This window comes from Lactuca serriola, chromosome 9, assembly GCF_051521515.1.
Source record: "Lactuca serriola cultivar US96UC23 chromosome 9, Lser_US96UC23_V15, whole genome shotgun sequence".
In the NCBI taxonomy this organism is placed as follows: domain Eukaryota; kingdom Viridiplantae; phylum Streptophyta; class Magnoliopsida; order Asterales; family Asteraceae; genus Lactuca; species Lactuca serriola.
In genome coordinates this window covers 38421019-38441679 of record NC_136416.1, presented here as the reverse complement: position 1 = coordinate 38441679, position 20661 = coordinate 38421019, and the positions used below count along the sequence as shown (strand labels likewise).

General features: G+C 35.2%; 1 protein-coding gene, 1 non-coding gene and 1 pseudogene across 2 annotated transcripts; 2 read left to right on the top strand and 1 right to left on the bottom strand.

Annotated features, from left to right (window-relative positions):
- The first annotated feature begins 3503 nt into the window (after nucleotides 1-3503).
- On the top strand, nucleotides 3504-4590 carry LOC145073713 (protein ZW2-like). Its single transcript, XM_079020221.1, has one exon. The coding sequence runs from the start codon at nucleotides 3749-3751 to the stop codon at nucleotides 4457-4459; it is 711 nt and encodes a 236-aa protein (XP_078876347.1). The 5' UTR covers nucleotides 3504-3748; the 3' UTR covers nucleotides 4460-4590.
- Nucleotides 4591-17122: 12532 nt separating this feature from the next.
- Nucleotides 17123-18074, top strand: LOC145074148 (protein RESPONSE TO ABA AND SALT 1 pseudogene; annotated as a pseudogene).
- A 1678-nt stretch (nucleotides 18075-19752) lies between these two features.
- TRNAA-AGC (transfer RNA alanine (anticodon AGC)) lies at nucleotides 19753-19825 on the bottom strand. Its single transcript has one exon. It is a non-coding gene; the product is annotated as a tRNA-Ala (tRNA).
- Nucleotides 19826-20661: the final 836 nt, after the last annotated feature.

The following is a 20661-nucleotide window of genomic DNA, read 5'->3' as shown; positions in this document are numbered from 1 at the left end:
TTCAGAAAATCAGAAACAATATTCGGTACTCTTAAGCAATTGGGACCTCATTTTTATCACTCAAAATCCCTTCAAGAGTCTAGAAGGATAGCTTATTTTGTCCAAATCATAACATGCACCAACTTGGGGACTTTTGGGACAAGAATGGTTTCATAAAGCTAGAATGACTAGATCTATATCATATAAGCATAAAGTTTGAAGCTTTTTTTTACCTTCTGAAGCTTCTAGGGCACAAACTAACTTTAGATCTACAAGCTTGATCTTCTTATCCAACTCCTTTATGCAACACCTTCTTCTTAAAACACTCAATAAGCTCATACACTCAAGGAAATTGCTAGGGTTTGGGGAAAACGACTCTAAGTAGTGGAGGCTAGGGTAAGGGAAGGTCTTGTGCTCATAATGTTGCTTATATGGTCCCCAAACCCTAAATATTAGGGTTTCCTTCTGCCATGAGTACGCCCAAAGTACATAAGTGTACGCCCAACGTACTAGGGTGTGCCTAGTACGCTCAACGTACCCTTATGTACGTGCAACATACTCCTCCTGATCCCAATAATTGCAATTTAGCCCTTAGACTTTTATGGCTTCATCCTTTTATCCCCAGGGACCATAGATGGCAAATATTGGGATGTTACACATAAAACCATAAAGGGAAAATCAGAGTATTTCAATCAATCATTCGAGTACATCAAAGTCAAATAAAGCGGAAATCATGGTGTGTGCAATACAATCACCCCGAGCCCTTCCTGTTCGATCTGAAAGTACTTGAAACATAAACTGAAAATCGTAAGCATGAAGCTTAGTGAGCTTCCTAAAATACCTCATTTCATACATATCATGCATACATACATACATTGATCCCCGCTCGGCATCGGACCCTGCCCGATACATCCATCAGGCCCCGCCCGACATCGATCATCGCCCGATATACACACAACCACATACAAAACATGCAAGAGTTACATAGACAACTAGCAAACTAATAACCAAAATCAATCGGCAGACATTGGTGCCTTCGACTCGTTAAACACTGGGAGGAGACTCACCTCAATCTGCTGGAAAATCAGGTAAATGCTCGGGTTGCTGAAGCGGAGAATCCCCACACCAACCAACCAAATAATATCCCAATTAATAATTGTGTCATAAACCATAACCGGGAATCTAGTTCATTTGTTCAACACTCAGGGTAAAAGACCATTTTACCCTTCCTCACTTGGCCCAAAATCGAGGCCCAAACTCTAAAGCCCAATAGTGGACCAATTCCTAAAGGACCCCAAAAGCCCAATATGGGCCCAAAGTAAGAAGTGATCTAATACCATAAAAAGTCTAAGGTCCAAACCCAACAAAGCAAAGCCTAACTAAATCCGAGCCCAAAAACTCAAAACATTTAATGGCTAACGTACGCTCGACGTACCTAGCTCGTACGCCCGACATACGTGGCTGATTCAGAATCGGGGCTCGCATCCAGTACATCTAGTATACTCAGAAGTACGCCCAACGTATTGGTTTGAACCCAATTCTTGCCCCAAGGTCTTAACCACTTAAGAACTTAACGACCAACCCTCAGAACAACCTCATAGCAAGGTCTTAAACCATAAAGTCGAAGACTTTAAGCCTTTGCATGGCTAAAAACACCCCAAAGTCCGAATCTAGCATTCTAACTTCATTAAATCGACATTAACCCTGCATGGATGAGCTAAACCCATCAAGCTATCATTTTTGTGCACAAGGAACCTCAGAAATGCTAAGATCTACCATCCCTAGCTTCTTCTGGAGTAGCCTATACTCCCAAGCATGACTTAACGGACCATAAAATTCACAAAATCAAGCCCTAAACTATATTTATCGTAAAGAGCCATCAAGTTAAGTGCTTTAGACCTCCAAAAGCTTTCCAAGTTGGTGATAGTTCTGGATCCACAAGCTTCAACTACACCAATGTAACTTCCAAGAGCTCTCCTTCCTTGAAGATCTCTAAAAACACCCTCAAAATGGAAATTAGGGTTTCGTTCTCAGGGTTTGGAAAGGTGGAGGCTAGTCATATGAAGGTCCAAGAGCAACTTAAGGTGTTTAAATAGGGCGAAAACCCTAAAAATCAGGGTTTCTCCCAGGTGACTGTACGCCCAACAGACTCCAGGTACGCCCAGTGTATGTGGATGCCTCCACGACCAACTTTTTGGCCTAGTACGCCCAACGTACTCCTAGCGTATGCCCAACATACTAGCCGAGGACCCAAATGCAAAATGTTTTAAGTTTGAGGGCAAAAGAGGAATACCCAAAATGCGAATGTTACGATGCATACATTTTACAGTTCAATTTTGGCCCAAACACACAATGATCACCCTAAAAAAGAGTTAATTGACAAAAAAGTCCTTAGGTTTGTCAAGTTTGGTTGGTTTTGTACTTACGACGATTTTTTCTTCGTTTTTATCTTTAAGTTTTTCAACCTTTTTTATTTTTGCTATTTTTACCTATAATAACAGGTTTCAAGGTTATCATGAAATATTATTTGCAAAAAAACACTTAAGTTTATAAAATATTTTGCAAAAAAAAACCCTTAAGTTTACAAATCTTAATCATGGTTTTGGTATGTTGTTTATGATGCTCAAATTCGTATTGATGAACACATGGTGACATCACTTCTTATCAAGACCGAATGGAATAAGATCTTTCCAAGTAAGGTTAATATATTTCCATGGAGAGCTACATTGGACCGTTTGCCTGCTAAAACACACTTGTCTAACCGTGGTATTAACATTCCATGTTCCTTATACCCGATTTGTAACAACTCTATAGAAGATATTTGACATGTGCTCATCAAGTGTGAAGTTGTGTCCCAAATTATTCTCAAGAGAATTTGTTGGTGTGATATAGACTTATTTAATTTTATTCTTATTTGTGAATTACTTGGTTTTTTTGGATTCGTTGCATGTGTATGTGGCTCGTAAAGCAGTTTTGGAACTGATCATAGTCACTACGTCGTGGTTCAGTCTGGAATTTCAGAAATAGATGCATCTTTAATACAAATAAACCTAGAAAGGATAAAATGTTTGATGACATAGTTTTGATTGCTTTTAGTTGGATAGCTCATAGGAAGTATAAATTCCAATTTAAATGGCACCATTGGTTTCAAAATCCTCTCTTATACTTGATGTAATTGGTTCATTTTTGCTCTAGCTTCTTGTTAAAATGTGGTTTTTAATGTACTCAACCGTTCAAAAAAAAAACTTTATTCATATACTATGTAAACATAGGGTAAAAAACGTAAATAAACCCTTTAAATCTTTGTGAAAAAAACATATTTATTATAAAAACATAAAATATTTATAAAAGTGTTTTTATACAAATAATGTCATGGTAATTTGTTATTACAGTTAAATTTTTTTTTTTTTTTGAAAAACTCACATAAATAAACGAAAAAAAAATCATCACATAAACAAAAAAATATAAAAAAATATAAATCTTTGAAAAGCTAAAACATAACCCAAAAAAAAAAAAAAAAAAATACTAAAAGAGTAAGCAGACATAGATAATCGGAGTCCGATTAAAAAAATGGGGTGTCGGTGGATAAGCCTCGTACGTGCCACTCGCAGCTGATTTCCCTGTAACCAGGGTTAATTCATACGTCACCTTTGCCTGCATATTCCACTTGTAATCGCAAGCATTCCAGAACCATCGGCAAATTTCTCTTCCACCGCCCTCGTATAAATTTCAGCAGCTCAAGCAAAATTTTCCGGTGTCATCGTTCCAAATGACGAAATCCAGAAGATCAATCGACACAAATGCAAAAGAGTTCGAGAATTTCTTCCAAGGATGGTTAGTTCGTCAGGAACATTACCTGGAAGACCTCCGATCGGCTATGCAAACCTGTGACGCCTCCGACGATGATCTCCGTGATTTGATCGCTCGTGTTCTCGCGCATTACCTGCAATACTTCGAGGAGAAATCTCGAATCGCAAATCATGACGTGTCGTTAGTTTTCTCGCCGCCGTGGTTCTCGTCTTTTGAACGGAGTTTCTTCTGGATTGCTGGATTTAAGCCCGCATTAACGTTCCGCGTTGTGGATCGTTCGGTGGAGGATATGAACAAGGAGCAGGTGGAGATGATGGAGAGGCTGAAGGCGGAGACGAAGGCTGAGGAGAGGGAATTGGAGAATGAGTTGGCGATGATTCAGGAAAGCGTAGCGGCGCCGCCGATTGTTGAGGTTGCTAGGAGAGGAGAGAATTGGTTGGCGAATGGGAAGTATGACAAAATGGAATCGGCATTTGAAACATTGAAAGAGCAGTTGGAGGTGGTTGTCGCGAACGCGGATATGTTGAGGTCGAGAGTGGCGGAGAGGGTGGTGGAGATATTAACGCCGGTGCAGAACGTGAGGTTTTTAGCGGCAGTGACAGAGTTGCAGCTCAAAATAAGGACGCGTGGTTGGCAGCTTGATTCCCAGCGAGGAGACAAAGGACGATGAGTTATGCACTTTACTTGTAATCCGTTTTGCTTCTTTACCAAAAAAGAAAAAGTTATCAATTTTGGTCGTTTTTGTTATAAATTAATTAAGACTTCTCCTAAATCTTTTTGAATTAGAGAGTTAATAAATTTTGTTTTAAATGTGCGTTAGTATACCTTAAGATCACCAACTTGATTTAACTATTTTATGATTTTACAAACGAAACAATCTCAATCTTATTAGGATTTATCTGATCTACAATGAGTTTTTAGGACATGGATTAGAATATTAAAATATTAAAATCTTCACATCGATTTTAACACGATCTGATACCTTTCTTTTAGTTTTATAACTTTATTATCTAGTTTAATCTTAAAAATCCATTTGATTTGGGAAAAAAAAGTTGCAAGGAGCCTCATAGAACTTTATCAATTCATTTTGAATTATACATGTTACACTTATACTTATGATATTCCTTTTGTGATCAAAGCCTTTACTTGTAAATATCAAAATTCCTTTTATGATCAAAGCCTTTACTTGTAAATATCAAATTGATCTTGATATTATTTATAATTAACATGTAACAATCCAATGATGATGTATTTTTAATTTTAACCTAAATATGAAGATTAATTGCATTTTAGCCCTTATATATGAGAAATGTTGCAATTTGACCCATAGTGTCATTTCTGTAATTTTGGGGATGAGCTCACGTACGATGGGTGTATGTGCCTGATCCACAAACCCTAATTTTAGGGTTTGGACCCTATATAAACATCATTAACTCTCAAATGCTCATTCCCTCACCAGCCTTAAAACCTCATTTCGTCCATTGCAACCCTAAAATATCTGTAAGGTCTTGTGTGTGTTCCTTTGAGCTCAAAACTGAGTTAACTCGGCTGGGTTGAATCGGTTGATTTTGTTAGGTTTGACCAATCATGACCAAAGGGTATTTTGGGTAAATTGTTATTAATTTTAGTTGGGAAATATTTTGGGTAATAGATGTCGAGTAGAGCCAATTTCGAAGTAGAGATTTATTCAGCTTGCATTCAGACTGAGAGGTGAGTTTTCCTTATTATGCCCATGGGTCGAAGACACCAATGCCAACCCACTAGATTATGTATCCTGGTTAGGATAGTGTTATGCTAATATGTGGCTGATTAGTAGATCTGCATGATTATCTGTATTTTGCTGGTTCTGTGTTTATGTTTGTCTGTTACATATGTCGACATATTGTGTTTGGGTTAAGGCGGTCTTGCTTTGTGTTGTAGGCCAAGACACCCGAGGACGACCAGATAGGTTGTAGGCACTGCGAGACAGTCTAGTCAGGCCGACGGCCCACAAAGCGGTCTGGATAGGCTGCAGGCCTTAGGAGGCGGTCCAGTCATGCCGAAGGCTCGTAGAGCGGTCTGGATAGGCTGTAGGCCCTACGAGGCGGTTCAGTCAGGTTGGCTGCTTATATATGTATGCTTGTTTGTCATTTGGTGTGTTGGTACTTTAGGGAACTCACTAAACTTTGGTTTATAGTTTTAGTTTATTGTTTTCAGATACTTTAGAGGATCATGGGAAAGTAAAGGCCTGATCGTGCACATCTTCCAATTTTCATGTGATTGGTTTACTTGGGACACTATGATATGATGTTACTTTTGAAACAATGAGTATTATTGTAAACAATGTTGGTTCATGGTTGATTTTGAAAATTTTAAATTTATTGTGATTTTTGGAATGTTACATAACATGTTTTTATGGTCTTAATAACAAAAATTATGGTTTATGCTTAAAAAGTTATGGTCTCAAGAACAAAAAGTTAAGGTCCATGTTTAAGGTGGTAAATTTCATTCCATATCAACGTCTTAATCAACATCAAACTGTAATCTATACTGTACATCCAAGACTTACAAACAAATTTGAATGAGTTTATTTTCCTATGAACTTACGACCCCAATCTGATCTTATAATCATGATCTTGCAACACATAAAACGATCATGCTAATATATTAATCTTGACAACCTTGTTATCAAGTTATTATTTAAGGCGATTACTTGTGTATGTAATGATATTTTAAGTTAAGGTTATTGTCAATGTAGCCCAACAATTTCTGACATACATACAATTAAAACTTTCACTACAAGAATATCGGGATTTTGTGGTGATATCATTAGCATCAACAACAACTATTAACAGCAACATCCAACATTAGAGTTAGGTGTCGTCGCTAATAGTGGTTGTCTTTGTTAATGACGTTTCCACTAAAGTTCACCAGCCCTAATTTGCGTGAATCTCTGGGGTTAAACCTTATGTGGTTATTTTGTGCCTAATCAAAAGGTAGAAACCAAGATACATACAAAATAATAGTGGCGATCCCAATACACACGAAGGGTATCGTCGTGACGTCGTTAATACTTGGAAAAAAAAAGACCGCCAACAATTCCCTCCAAAGTTGTCGTCGCTATCAATAACCCGTTGCCGCTAATACATGTTGCATATAATACCCCTCCATGCTAATTCCTTCCCTCTTCTGTGTTCTCTTTTCTATATCAACACTCGGGTGAAATTACGACCCTCCCGTTGATTTTTCACCGACAAAGACCACAATCTACAAACTATCAATACTCTGGCAATGAGGTAGCTCATCACCTCCACGACAGTGTCGACAATGACAGGTGACGGATCCATGTGAAACCTCCGTCTTTTTTTCTTTTTCATTCTCATTTTCTTTCTCTTCTCTGGTTCCCAAAGACCAAACTCGTTGATTTTGTCAGATTTTATCAGTTATCTGTCAATACTGCTGCTCTTTGCCAAAATGTAATGACCCAATTTTCAAGTCCGAAATTCTCATTTTAATTAACAGACTCATAAAAACATTCATAAGAAAATACTGTGAAATCACATCATCTCATAAAACAATGTATCATGTCTGAAAACCCAAGCCATAAAATTACTAACATGTCAGAGTACAATCCCAGAATATCCATAGTGCGGAACACAAAGAATGTGTGTATGATGTGCCGCTACCGCGCCAGCTCCTTCCCCTTTGCTGCAGAGGTACCTGAAACCAAAACTGTAAACTGTAAGCACGAAGCTTAGTGAGTCCCCCCATCGTACCACATACCATACAATCACATAGCATACATACTGTCGGGCAATTCCGGGTGCCCGACCTACCCGATACGACCATTCTGGGGTGTCGACCTACCCATGCGGCCATTCTGGGGTGTCGTCCTACCCATGTCAAGTCATTCTGGGGTGCTAACCTACCCATGTCAAGCCATTCTGGGGTGCTGACCTACCCATCAGTCCTAACAACCGACCCTTGAGGACTATTCCACCCCCTACTGCTACTATCACATATATCATAACATAAACATACTATCAGACATATCTGGGGTGTCCAAACTACCCTTCGGTCCTTACAACCGAACTTGGGGACTATTCCCCCTCCTACTACGACTATCACGTATAACATATCATGCCAGCATATAAAAATATCATCACATACTGTCAGACATATTTGGGGTGTCTGACCTACCCTTCGGTCCTAACAACCGAACTCCACTACTATCACATATAACATATCATGCCAGCGTATAACATATCAGGTAGTAGCAAACCTAGATGATATCACAAAGACAATCATCTAACATACAACTCCTACTGGTGGGCCGACATTGTGGCCGTAGACCCACCGCTACTAGAAGGTAACTCACCTCGTACGAGTAACTGCTGAAAATCTGTGTGGGAAACCTCTGTCTGCTACTACTCCGGAAATCCTCCGACTATAATCCCCACAAAACACTCAGTCAGAATCTGATATCTGCTCTTAGGGTAAAAGGGCTATTTTACCCCCAACCAAGTCCAAGTCAAAGTCAACTTCCAGTTGACCCGACTCGCCGAGTTGGGTCGTCAACTCGTCGAGTCCCTAACCCTTTTCCCGTCCTTATCCGCGACTCGACTCGTCGAGTTTGGCAACGACTCGACGTGTTCCTCTTCTATATGATCATCGAATGAACCTTCATCTGACTCGTCGAGTTGTATGAACAACTCGTCGAGTTCACCATCATCTGATGAACAAGTCCTGTCCTTGACTCGCCGAGTTGTATGAACAACTAGTCGAGTTCGTCTTCATGTTTTGGGAGATTGCCTTGGACTCGCCGAGTCTGTTCTAGCACCCGTCGAGTCCCATGAACTCCAGGTCTAAGGCTAAGTCCAATACGTTGGGTCACTCCTTCGGACCTTCTGCAACCCTTCTAACACCCAACTGAGTTCTTTTGACCCTCAGCAGATATGGGACTTTATGCCTTGGGCTCGTCGAGTCCCAAGAACGGACTCGCCGAGTCAATAACGTCCACGACGTATTTCCTCAATTTCTGTTGTATAACCTTTGACCGAATGATAGATCCAAGCCCCTAAGCTCGATCTAGCACGTAAAGTTACGAACTTTACGTGCATGCATGGGACTTTTGAACCTAAAAGGCTCTAAAATGGCTCTTATGTTGCATGGGACCTTCCTTGAGTGCAAAAGCAACCCAAATCTGCCTTGTGACTCCTCCCAAGACTTAGATCTGAGGTCTTGACCCCTAACCATGCTTGCAATCATGGTTGGTTACCTCATATGGCTTAAAAAGCCCTAAATCTTCCCCAAAAAGGGCTCTAACAATTGAACAAGCAAGGTATAGACTTTATACCTTTCAAAGACTGCAAATGATGTACAAACCTCGAATCCTTCAGTCTCCTCTTGATCCTTCTATGCTCTTCCTTCTTCCTTGAGGTGAAAACCCACAAAAATCACTCAAAAGCCTTAGATCTTGCACCAAAACACTTAGGGTTTGCTATGGAGGGTTTCTGGAGCAATAGGGACAAGTGGTGACTGAAAGAGATGATTAAATAGGGTGCAAACCCTCAGATTAGGGTTTTTGTCCAGTCAGAGCCTACTCGTCGAGTCCGGGACCCGACTCGACGAGTCTAATACTTAAATCCCACACTTTATCCCGCTTTTACTCGGCGAGTTGGTCCTTCAACTCGCCGAGTCCCAGGCCAAAAATGCAAAACACTTAAATAAAAATACATACCAAGAACCAGGTGCTACACAAAATTTCTAGCTTTCTACCGGAATATCGGTTCTGCTGCCGGAGTACTGCCACCACCACCCTTCGTTGTCGGATTACGTCACCATAGGTTCTATATAATCTGTTTTTTTTCATATGTATACTATATATTTTGTGTATGCATATGTGTATATTATTTGTATGTGCATTTGTATGAATGATGTATATATGGAAAAAAGATAATTATGTATGTATATATGTTTATGTATATGTGCATTATGTATGTATAATGTATATATGAAAATAGAAAATTATGTATGTATATACGTATTTATATGCAATTTGGAATGTATGTGTGTATAATATATATATATATATATATATATATATATATATATATCATGACCTTAATTGTAAAATACAATGCTATACTGAAAAAAAAATACTATAATTCACAAATAAATAAATAAATAAAAGAAAACTATATAATATGTAAAGTGAAATTCTATAATAGGAAAAAAAATAAAAAAAAAATACAATGTTATAATAAAAAACAATATAATATATAAAGTACAATGTTATAATAGAAAATTTAAAATAAAATAAAATGTCATAAATAGCAATAATAATAATAATAATAATAATAATAATAATAGTAATAATAAGATGCTATAAAAAATATGATAATTCACCTTTTTGCAACGACAAATGTCACCACTAAAAATCGCTATTCTTGTAGTTTTTTTCTTATTTTTATGATATGATCCTTGTTGAATACTATGTGATACTACATTCTTCACATTTTGTAGCGATAAGTGCTGCCATTAAAAATCGATATCCTTATAGCGTTTCCTTACTTATATGATATAATTATTGTTGAATACTATGTGATACGCCAAAGTATCAATATAATAAGTTTAAAGACTTGTATCAAAAACTTAAAACTTTTATTTATATTGAGGGAAATATGTAGAAAAGTTCTATTATTTTAGGAATTTTTTTATAAAGTTTTAATTTTTTTATATAAAAATATCGATTATTTAATATTTTGCTCAAATTAACAAAAAAAATCCTTATATTTATTTTAACTGAAAATGACATACTATCATATAAAATTAAATAATTAAAACTTTTATATTATTTTCTTTTAGAACTATTAACAAACTTTTTTTCTCAAATACGTGCGTATCGAGATTAGGGTGTTTGTGGTACTAAATAAAAAATAAAGTAAAATGGCACTTGGTCAATAACGTTGTACGCCCTTCGTCCTTCGTAAGTAATGACTTTTTGGGTTGCAACTTGCATGTTAGTGTTCTATCTAGAATATTCTTTTTTTACTAAGAATAATAGTAAGTCTGGAAAAGTATAGCTCAATAATCACAAAAAATAATACATATTCATGTCACAAATTCGATCACCTAGCCACATTGTTGGATTAGTGTCTAAGTCCATAACTACTTTGGTATGTACTTGACCCGATGGTGCATGGTCCTTTTGGGTTGCCTTCACCAAAGCAACTTGATAGGATGAATTATGGAGAGAAATGATTAATTATGATTTATTAATATATTATGAAAATAATATATTAAAGGAGAAATCATATTGTTTAATTAATATTAGTCAAGAATTAATTGGTAATTAGTTTTATGGCTAAAAGAGATTAATTAAACTTAAGGGACTGGAATTGTAATTATAAGATAATTGCAATTGGGCTGTGGATTACCTTATAATATAAGGTTGGACGAATTCTATGGGAAACCCATTAGAAATCGTCCAAGGCTTATTAAAGAAGGGTCCATGGGCTACTTAGGGCTTAAGCAGTCAGTTTAGGGTTTCCTAGTTCAAAACCCTAATAGCCTACGTGTATATAAAGGACCCTTAAGCCCCAAAAACGTGGTGGACATGTTCCTTACGGTTTTCACACGTTTTGGACAGCCTCCTTCTCTTCTCCTCTTCATCCTCTTGCTCTTGGTGTTTGTGAACCATTTGAGGAGTGACATTTGTGACTCTAAGCTTTCTAAAGTCATTACAAGGAGGATTTGAGATTGTTATTGCTACATAACAATCAAGGTAATATCTTAAACCCTATTTTACCTTAATATGATTAATTGCATGCTAGATCTAGGGTTTATAGCTTTGGATATTCAATTGCATGTTCATTAGACAAACTAGATCCAAAAGCTATTAGGGTTTGCATGTACACCATAGGAATGATGTATAGTCTAAAACCCATCACACATGGCCTCAGTCGCTTCTAAAATTATGCCTATTTAACGAGATCCTAAACAAATGCTACAAAACATAAATTAAACCATAATAAGTATATAAATAAATAAAACTCATTGTCATTTATTTTTATCTAAAAATGTTTATAGTATATAGTCATACAGAGCATGAAGAACATATGCCTTGATGCATGAGTTTATGACTTCAATAATGACAAATAAATAATACATGATAACTTCTTAGAAGATCTTCAATAGTCTTTCTTTCAAAAACTTTTTATGATGTGAAAAACCAAGTAGATAATAAATTTACGATAAAATAAAACGAGATTCCATAACAAATAAATAGTTAATTTTTCGTTTCCATTTCCATAAGCACCAAGCAGAGTCCAATCTCTAAATATTATTAAAAGAGAACTTTTAATTCTAAATTGAAGAAATCAGAGCCATTGATTGCATTTCAATTTTATATTTTCCACCATTGGATTATTTGCTGATATCATCTTTGTCAACCCTTTATTTTTGTCCACAAATTTTATAAAATATATACTACATTTAAAATTAGGAAGTCTATTAATGACAATTAAATCTCACCAAAAATAAACTGAATTAAATTAAGAATTCTATTAATGACAATTAAATCTCACCAAAAATAAAATGAATTAAATTAGGAATTTTATTAATTACAATTAAAATCTCACCAAAAATAAAATGAAAAAATGTCTCGCCCCATCCCTCGTTACCAGTACCTCTACCTTCTCTCCCTTTTTTTACATAATTTATCTAACCTGAGTTTTGTAGTGGGAAAGAAGAAATAAAATATATGTGGGCTTCGATCTATGTAGTGATGTTTTGTGTTCGGTCATCATGAAAGAAGGAGGAATGATATAGAGATAAATTTCTTTGGATTTTACTTTAATTTGATCGTAGTTTAGATCAATTTTGGGTACATTTTAGATTATGTTTCTTTTATTATGTTTCAACTATGAAGTTCCAATCTATAAAACCTTTCGATTTAAGTTTAAATCCATAATGGTTATATTTTCTGAATCTGCTTCTATTTTTGTTCTTATGATTTGTATTGTTGATTTTGATTTTTTAAGTTATGAATATCTGAAGAGCAAAAGGATGGACACAACAGCACCGCTACCTCTCATCCATTGTTTCGATTTGGAAGATATGTCCACTAGGTAGTGAGTTTGTATATGTCAATTTTCTTTTTTATTTTTACATTTTTGTATATGCATTTGGTCAATGATTTTGTTGTGGCTTACCAAGTCATGAATGGAAGATATACTCGAGTCAATATCTATAATGCTTTACCCATTCGATCCTTTCCTGGATTTGGAGATGGAATTTAAACCCTTATACCAGTGAGTGATCCACATATTCTACAACTCAACAAAACCCAATGGTGATATGTGTTTTGATTTATTTAAAAAACATCTTTTAAAGATACAAATTGGGCTCTCAGAAATAAGTTATTCACCTATCCTTTTTTAATATTATAAAAAAACATCTTTTAGACTTAATAGCAAAGAAAAGACAAAGTGTTAGTATACCATGTAAATAGATTACATCGATAAATCTTAATGAAAAATGTTTGGGATTGATTAATTTTTGTTAATTAGCATGTTTTTTTTGTTAACTTGCGTTGTTTGGGCATGCCGAGGAGCATAGTAAAAACCTTTCACAACCTTATTCTTTCGTTTAACTGGTTTGAATCTTTTTATTGACTTTACTTTCTCAAGGATAAATGGGTACACCATACACTTTTGAAAATAGGGTTGGGAACATTGTGAGTATCAATGTTTTCTCAACAATAAGAGAATATATTAGTATAAAACTTGCAATATAAATCATTTTTAATTACATAATAATAACTAAACAAATATATGGGAAGGATTATTTTTATAATTTAAATTGCAATATATAACATAAAAATCGTATGAAATTTTCATTATGTTCCATTCCATGCCTCACAAACATGTTTCGGGAATGAAATTACTTATTCTATTATCTTGCTTTTACGATTACATATCCATTCCATTTCTTTGTTGTTCCACTCTTTGCAACCTCACATATCTCAAAAAATTAATTTAGAAATCCATCATACAATAGAAAATGTTTTATAAACTCCTATAATGGAAGAAGAAAGATAAGACTAAATGAGTGTATGGTGTTAATCTAATTATGATGTTCTTTCATCTCTATTTTGCATGTTTCTAGCTTGTTTGTAGTATTGTCTATAAAATATTGTTGTTATATTTGAAAGTTTATTTTACCCTTTTCATCTTTTTATGTGCATATTTTAATCTTTCAGGTTTTTAGAGTATTTGAGGAACCGTTTTTTCTTGGGAGTGACATAAAGTCAAGGGCCCTAAAACTGGAGGGTAGTTGTATTTAGAGCCACTTAAATATTGAAGATTTTTGTTGACATTAATTTCAATAATCATATGTACCTCAGAAGAGATATCATAAGTATAGTTTATTTTTTATAACGTTTTTTGTATTTTTATTAAATGTTGTACAAGTGATGTCTACAAGGTATTGGTATTTTTTTGTTGGCAAGTTATTATGCTATCTAACACCACAATAGTCTATAATATTTGTATCAGATGGTAACAGTTATTATTTTTTTATTGCAGCTTCTCTTCATATTGATTATCCAATGTGGTCTGAGTTCTAGAATGTTGCCATTAAGGGGATTCCACATTGTGGGGCGTTGGAATTCATTACAAAATGAGGCATGATTTGTATCCCTTATTGGATATTGATGGAAATGTTTAATTATTGCTCATGTAGATCATTTATGTACTTTTATTCACAAGTGAACCATTTATGTAATATATAAATTTAAATGTTAATTAGTAGGTCATTAATATGACAACTTTCTAGGGAAAATTTGTTTTTAGTATTGAAATTTGAAAAAAAAGTTCATTAACGGCATTGTACTTTTAAAAAAAATATTATTTTGGATTATTTTTAGATGATATTGAAACATTTCAAAATTTCCTACATTGAAGCTCATTTGTAGGACAATGTTTTAGATGCGAATTTCATTAATAGCATTGAACTTTGCAAAAAATTCATTAATAGCATCGTCCTTTTAAAAAATAACTTTTTTGGAATTCTTTAACTGTAGGTAGATTCCTTGAATGCCTACCTTGATGAACATATTTGGAGAAATCTTTTTGTAAAAGGATAAAATCCTGATATGGCAACCCGAACAAGAAATAGAAAAACCCAATTTTGACTAACCCAATTTATTCAAAATTTTGATTCATTTTAGTAGCTTACACACCATTTAGATGCTCTCAAAATAACATATGAAATAACTTATGTAATAATGCTTAAATGTTATTTGACATGTTTTGTACTTTCTAATGATCATTACCAGGAAACCTTTGAAAGATTTTTTTACCAGAAATAATGTGATCAATATACAAAACGATGTTGCATATTCAAAACCTAATGTTCTTAATTTACTGTAATAAGGTCTTACTGTAATAGTTGATTGGCCCTACCCAACTATCCCATGCAAGGTAATGGATTTATGTTGTTCTAAATGTGTTAAAATGTTTCACTTAGGTGTTACTCAACACATGGTTTACGGACTATCCACATTGCTTTCATGATTGAGACGAACACATCATATCGACCAAGATCAGACCATCAACCATATTAGTGACCCCTACTGAGATTAGCAATGTAATTTGAGTAATCATCCAAAACAGGCAATGAAATTTGAATTGTAGTAAATCTAAAATCAATTCCTAAATTGTACATCAAACTTCTAACATTAAACCTTGAACATTTTCAATTAATGCTATCGAGTTGATATGCATTTGATTATTTAGGTATATCGTAAATTGCTTAGCTTCCCCTATTGAATTATGGCGTGAATGTAAAGTTTTACGTTTAACCGTAAACATGAGGCTTTAGTTTGGTTGTCTAACTAATGATTTGGATGAGACAAAAGCATTTGATGAGTGGATTCTTAACATTAGTGAAGGTAATATTGGTGGCCCTAATTATGGTGAAGCTGAAGTTGAATTTCCAGAAGACGTTGTTGTTCGCTCTACAGGTGACCAGATTCATTTAATTGTATACATCATTTATCCATCATTTGAAAACCATCTTAATGATCCATCATATTTTCAGGATAAAACTATTTTGGTACCTAAAAAAGAATTCGATGCTACCAATGACTACATTTTAGGATTGGTGAAAGATGAAGGGGAAGTATATATGAGTTCAAATTCTTTATGTGAGATAGAGTTACCAGATTTTTTTGAGAAATCAATCTACTCTTTAGTTGTGTTGAATGGTTTTAAGGCATCTAGAATTTCCAACCATAAACTTACACTAAAAATAGGTGTTCCAGTCATGCTACTTCGTAATATCGAGCAAACCAAAGGACTATGCAATGGTACTATATTACATATTTTTAGGATTGGAAGACATGCAAGTGAAGCTTGAATCATATATGTTAGATTCTTCAATGAGACTACTTATATACTTTACAGGAAGTTAACTTCGTCTAATAAAAAAATCTCATTCCGTTTTTAGCGGAGGCAATTCCCCATAGTTGTTTATTTTGTTATGGCCATTAACAAAAGTCAATGACAATAATTATCAAATGTTAGATTATACTTGCGTATACCCGTCTTCACTCATTGTCAGTTATATGTTTTTTGTTTCTCGCGTCACAAATGAAAAATGATTGAAGTTACTCATATATAACGAGGAAGGTCATCCAACTAATAAATCTTTAGGATGGGCACGAAAGCTACATTGATTTGACTTCTTTGCTTCTGCTATTGAAGCCCAAGAAAACTTTATCAATTCTCATTCTTCTTTGGCGACAAGGAAGGCTACCCCTGGGTAAAAGTACTAATTCGTCTATCTACTTACTCTCTAACTAAGACAATGTTATTTACTGAGAGAAGTAGTACAAATTGTTGTTGTCTTCTTTTTGGCGGTGAGGACTCAACTTTCACTTTCTTACTTGAAGTCATAACTCTTTCTCTTTTTATCTTTTGAGAGCTGTATGTAACAAACAAAAAGTTATGTCTACAAATAAATCCTTCAACGATTATAGATATTTAGGTGTTCCATTGTTTTTTATTATTTTTTCAGACATTTCAATGTTACCAATAATGTTAAGTCTGTTTCTATTACTTTAATTTTTTTATAGTGTCAATTTTTTTTATATCTTTATACGTACATTTTTATTTGTTTTCCGCGTTTTACACGGGTCATAATCTAGTTAAAAAATAAAATAATCTTAAAAAATAAAATAAAAAAGGGGGCTGGTGGTCAAAAAAATTCCTGTGATTTTCCCGCTTAGGTGTCACTCACAGTTGATTTCCCTCTAACCTATCACCCAAAATATCAAACTCCATCATCACCTTATAAGTTTCAATCGCACAAATCAAAAAAATTCCTGTGATTTTTCCGACATCAATCACTCAAGATGTCGCCCAAATCTCGAAGAACAGTCGTCACAAGTGAAAGTGAGTTCGAGAATTTCTTCCAAGGATGGTTAGTTCGTCAGGAGCATTACCTGGATGAGCTTCGATCGAATTTACGAACTTCTGATCATAGCTCCGATGATGAACATCTCCGTGATTTGATCGCTCGTGTTCTCTCGCATTACCAGCAGTACTACGAGGAGAAATCTCGAATCTCGAATCATGATGTGTCGTTAGTTTTCTCTCCGCCGTGGTTCTCGTCGTTTGAACGGAGTTTCTTCTGGATTGCTGGATTCAAGCCAGTATTAGCCTTTCGAATTGTAGGTAGTACGGTTGGGGATATGAGTCCGGCGCAGGTGGAGAGAATGGAGAGGCTGAAGGCGGAGACGAAGGCGGATGAGAGGGAATTGGATAATGAGTTGGCGAGGATTCAGGAAAGCGTAGCGGCGCCGCCGATTGTTGAGATTGCAAGGAGAGGGGGAAATCCGCTGGTGGATGGGGAGTATGATGAAATGGAATCGGTGATTGAGACGTTGAGGGCGCAGATGGAGGTGGTTGTGGCGAACGCGGATATGTTGAGGACGAGAACGGCGGAGAAGGTGATGGAGATATTAACGCCGGTGCAAAACTTGAGGTTTTTAGCAGCGGTGACGGAATTGCAGCTTAAAATTAGGATGTGCGGTTGGCAGCTTGATGCGCAGAGAGGACGATGAGATAAGCAGTTGACTTCGTAATCAATTCTGCTTCTTTTTTCCCCTAAAAAACAAAAAATATTTGTGTCTTTTTTTTTGTAAATTAATTAATTATAAGAGGTATACCTTTTCCTATAAATATTCTTTGTGAGGGATTTTCACGGGTATCTTTCAAAGAATGTTTTGAAATAAATAAGAGTTGAAATGTAATATGTTTTGACGATAAATCTAAATATGTTTAATAAGTACCAAATTGATTTTCTACTTTTGAGAATACCGCAATTTTGATTATGAGGCTCTCTTGGTTGAAGGATGATTAGGTTTTATAATGGAGGTGGTGGTTAGGCTACTATTGATATACTCATGTTTCTTCTTTTATTTCCAACTATCGTCTTGTATCATTATCTCATTTCATAATTCATTTTCATTTAATGATATCAATCTTTCAAAAAGAAAAAAAACAAAAGAAAATAAAGATTAGATTCCGTTGTGATACCATGGTAAGGTATCACATGTTATTGTGGATGGGGGATAGGTGAAGTAGATGATGATGATGAAAGGTAATGGTTCGATCAGTATGAGAACGACGAACAATGAGGTATATTAAACGGTACATCAAGATGATTTTATTTATTTATTTTAAGATTTAGACCGTCATAATATCAAACATTTTTTGAGATTTCAAGTTTTGTAACAAATGATGATTACTATTATTCATTTATTCCATCTTGATGGGGGTAAAAAAAATCTAAATGGTGGTATTACCGAAAAGGGTCAGGATGTAACTGGGCCTAGTCGAATCGAATATTATCAAAGCTCGAAGCTCGACTGGACTAAATAACTCGACTTCGAAACTTGAATCAAGCTCGACTCGAGCCTTAATTTCAAGCTCGATAAAGTAATTGTAGTTTCCAGCTCTGCTCGACTCGACTTAATTAACTATTAAAAAAATAAAATTATATTAAATCACAATAAAAACGTGATTAAGCTTGTGAGCTCGATTCGACTCGTTTCTATAATATGTAAATATGAATAAAATAAAGGGTAAATATATAAATATAACAATGCTAGATGATCGTGAGCTTCAAGAGTCCAATATTCCTATACTTAAGGTCGACTTCATTTGTGACTTGAGCCGAGTTGATTTCGAATATAGTGGTCTCGAGTATCTTACGAACTTGTGCGATACGGTACATCCATATCAGTCAGCCAAAGTGGAACCAAAACAAAAGTCAAGTATTGCCTTCCCAAAAGTCAAGTATTGCCTTCCAATTTATATCGAAAAATGATTACTTGATTTGTAGAAATTGTCTGTGAATTAAGAAAATAGAGAAGAGAGGTTCCACGTCCTTTAACACTTTATGAACTAAGAAAATAAAGAAGAGAGGTTTCACATCCCTTAAACACTTAAATGATGTGCACATGAGAAAATACATTTTTCATTATCTTTTTGACAATAACGGACAAAAAGTGATCCATCATTCCAACTTTTCTATCCGCTCCGAACCCATTCTTATGATAAGTTTCAGTCCGCTTAATTAAATAGGTAGATATGTTTAATGACTTTAATCTATTTATTTGGGTTAAGACTGATGCTGGAATTCTTAATATAATTATAATTAGTTGTGACACCGGTATATTAAATTTATTTGAATTTAAAAATTAAAATAAGTAAAAATTGTACGAAAAAAAATTAAAAAACAATTTTCACTTTAACTACTGCATATACCATTATTTTGAATATCGTTTGCAATTATACTGTGATTTGGAGAAGCATGTTAGTAACTCCTTTTTTCTTTTTTGCAATTATATCGTTTGAATAAAGGAATTTTCAGAAAAAAAAAAAATCAGCTTGCCAAATTAAAATATGAAATTGGAGATGCGGGGTATCGATCCCCGTACCTCTCGCATGCTAAGCGAGCGCTCTACCATCTGAGCTACATCCCCATTCGCAAATGCCATCTAGTTTTATCAAAATAATCCAATTTCACAATAAATTGCATAACGCACTTTTGCAAAAGACACGTAAAACGATTTACACACTGTCAAAATGAGAAATTGCTTTTTCTAAAATCTGGTAGGCTTTATTCTTTTTGTGTTAGTGTTTTTTCTACAATCTACCATTATATACATATAAATTGCATGATACTTTACAATTTTGCCACAAATGTTTTTGGCTTTTAAACATTTGCCACAAACACTTTTTGTTTTGGGTACAGCCTTTCCTAGGTAATTCATATTATAAAAATCAACTTGTAACACTAGCAAAAAACACAAGAATTTTAAACTTGAGTAAATTACTAAAATCGTCCCTATGGTTTGGTCAAAATTACACGTTTGGTCCCTAATTTTTTTTGCATTCGGATCGTCCCTGTGGTTTGATTTTGTTGCGTTTTTCGTCCCTTACATACATAAAGGTAGGGACCAAACGTGCAATTTTGACCAAACCATAGGGACGATCCGAGTGCAAAAAAAAAAAGTTAGGGACCAAACATGCAATTTTGGCCAAACCATAGGGACGATTTCAGGCGGCATTCGAGACTTTGAGGTAGAAGTTGTGCGAGGCACTGATATTGACTCTGCCAGAGGGCGTTAAGGATTTCGTAGTGTATTGTGACGTGTCTATCACGGGCTTAGGCGCAGTATTGATGCAGAAAGGGTGTGTCATCGCTTACGCCTCGAGGCAGTTGAAGCCTCACAAGGCAAATTACCCGACACACGACCTGGAGTTAGGGGCAGTTGTTTTTGCCCTCAAAATTTGGCGACACTACCTCTATTGGGTC